General features: G+C 40.0%; 1 protein-coding gene across 1 annotated transcript; it reads right to left on the reverse strand.

Annotated features, from left to right (window-relative positions):
• Positions 1 to 343: 343 nt before the first annotated feature.
• Positions 344 to 1,300, reverse strand: LOC140522042 (putative olfactory receptor 5AK3). The gene has a single exon (XM_072637096.1). The coding sequence runs from the start codon at positions 1,298 to 1,300 to the stop codon at positions 344 to 346; it is 957 nt and encodes a 318-aa protein (XP_072493197.1).
• Between the last annotated feature and the right edge of the window lie 1,074 nt (positions 1,301 to 2,374).

Here is a 2,374-nt window from a genome sequence, read left to right on the forward strand (position 1 = left end):
TAATATGATCTATTTTGCATGTAGTGATCAAAAGTTGCACCTTAATGCAAAGACTTGTCTTCTTAATTAAAGCATTCTTCTAAGAGTATGAGTGATCACAAATCATAGAACACCAAGATTTCTGAAGAATCAGAGAGATGAGTGACTCAAATGGCATCCATGCTGTGTTCAAGTAGGCTACAACATATCCAGATATGCCCAAGGAGGGTATTTTAACTCTAGTTTGTCATATCCCCCATAGCTACAATCTTTTTTACATATTGAAGCAATGAGATGGGCTGTCCTATGAACTAGCTGTCAAAGAAAATAAATGAGATGCTTGCTGTTTGGACACTCCTCTCAACTACACCAATGGAATGCAAGACCTGACTGATGAACAACTTTTTAACAGAACTTTCACAGCCTCTTTTACCTCCTTGTTTCTCAGCCTGTAGATCAGGGAGTTCAGCATGGGTATCACGATACCATAAAACACAAAGGCCACTTTATCATTTTCTTGTGATTTTCTGGATGAAGGTTGTAAGTACATGTAGGAGAGTGTCCCATAGAGAATGGTGACAGCAGTTAGATGGGAGGCACAAGTAGAGAAGTCTTTGTGCCTCCCTGCAGCAGAGGACATCCTCAAGATGGCAGCCAGGATGTACATATAGGAGAAAAACACTACCAGCAATGTGCTTACCAGGTTAAATCCCACAAAAATCATTAATGACATGACACTCAGATCAATATTAGAACAGGCAAGGGCCAGAATAGGGGGCAAATCACAAAAAAACTGATTGACGATGTTGGAATGGCAGAAGGACAATAAAAAGAGAAGACCTACTTGAGTGGTGGCATTCAGAGACCCCATTACATAGGATCCAGTGATCAGCTGGATGCAGGCCCTCTGGCACATGACTATGGGATAACGGAGTGGGTTGCAGATGGCCACGTAACGATCTACAGCCATGGCAGCCAGAAGGTGTAATTCAATTGTGGCAAATATGCCATAAACATATAATTGTGTCACACACCCTGAGAATGTGATGGATTTATCTGAAACCAAGAAGTTCAGTAACATCTTGGGAGTGATAGGAGATGTGTAACAGAGGTCAATGAAAGCCAAGTTTTGGAGGAAAAAATACATGGGAGTGTAAAGACGGGCATCACATTTTATGAGCAGAATCATACCCAAATTAGCCACAAGAGATATAATGTAGATGACCAGAAATGCAAGGAAGAGGATGTACTGCACTTCTTGGCGAACTGCAAATCCCAGTAGAATGAACTCAGTCACTCTGGTACCATTTCCTTGGACCATGGCTTTCACATCATCTGAAAATGAAGAAAACAGAGGGAAGGACCAAGAGGTTTTAGTGACCTCAAATTAGAAATAAAATAGAATTCAGTTTAATATTTGGTCGTATTTTATTGAATAATTGAACTTATTGAAACATTTTGCTTTCAGAGCACCTTTATTTCTGAATTTATTCCTCCTCATGATCTGACTTAAAAAGCCAGCCCCTTGAAAACCTTAAAACTAAAAAAGAAAGAGAAGAAAAAGAGTTCAGCAACCAACCAATGCATTGAGTCTGTATAAGGATGCTCTGACATTTTTCTCCCATGCTCTGAATCATGTTTCCTAAGGTTACCTCACCTGAGGCAGTTTAGGAAGTCTGGGTTTCCTTATGACTTTTAACCTGACTCTTAAAGAGAGTTTCACAAGGAGACCAGGCATCTTTGTTCTCACAGATGATGGTACAAGAGGAACAGCTATTTAGTCACTTTGGTGGTGCTCTGTAGGGGAAAGTCCTTGCTGGGTTGTGTAAATCATAATACTACTAGATAAGATTTATCTAGCACCCTAAAGTTTATAAGACATATAACATTCATTTATTTTTAAATTTAGTCCTCACAATTGCCCTGGGATGTTGATGTTATCATCATCCCTATTTTACAGAAGAGGAAATCAGGCAGGTAGAGGTTAAATGATGTGCCCAAGGTCTCATCACAGAACTATGAAACAGGTTTTGAACTCAAGACTACCTGACTCCAGGTTCAGCACTGTATTCCGTATACCACCTAGCTGCCTTCTAATTCTCTATTTTAAAAAATCTCATAGAACTCTAAATTAAACGATTACTACTGGTAGTGCTGCTCATCCTAGAGTAGCAAAAGATGAGTATGGAGGCATATTTAGATCCAGAGAATTACTGGTTGTTGAAGCAGGAAAATGAGCCCACAGGGCAGAGGTAGAAAGAGCTTAGGATGGGAAATATTAGCTCTGAGTGAAGGGACCCTGGAACCTTGAACCTAGAATGATGTGAGACCTGAGAAGAACTTCAGAATGTCAGAACCCAATGGAGTGTTTGAGACCATCTGGTCAAGTCTCTTT

This window comes from Notamacropus eugenii, chromosome 2 (genome assembly GCF_028372415.1).
Source record: "Notamacropus eugenii isolate mMacEug1 chromosome 2, mMacEug1.pri_v2, whole genome shotgun sequence".
Lineage (NCBI taxonomy): Eukaryota > Metazoa > Chordata > Mammalia > Diprotodontia > Macropodidae > Notamacropus > Notamacropus eugenii.

Coding starts and splice junctions, on each gene's coding strand:
- LOC140522042 (XM_072637096.1), bottom strand. CDS start 1,300: ATGGTCCAAGGAAATGGTACCAGAGTGACTGAGTTCATTCTACTGGGA.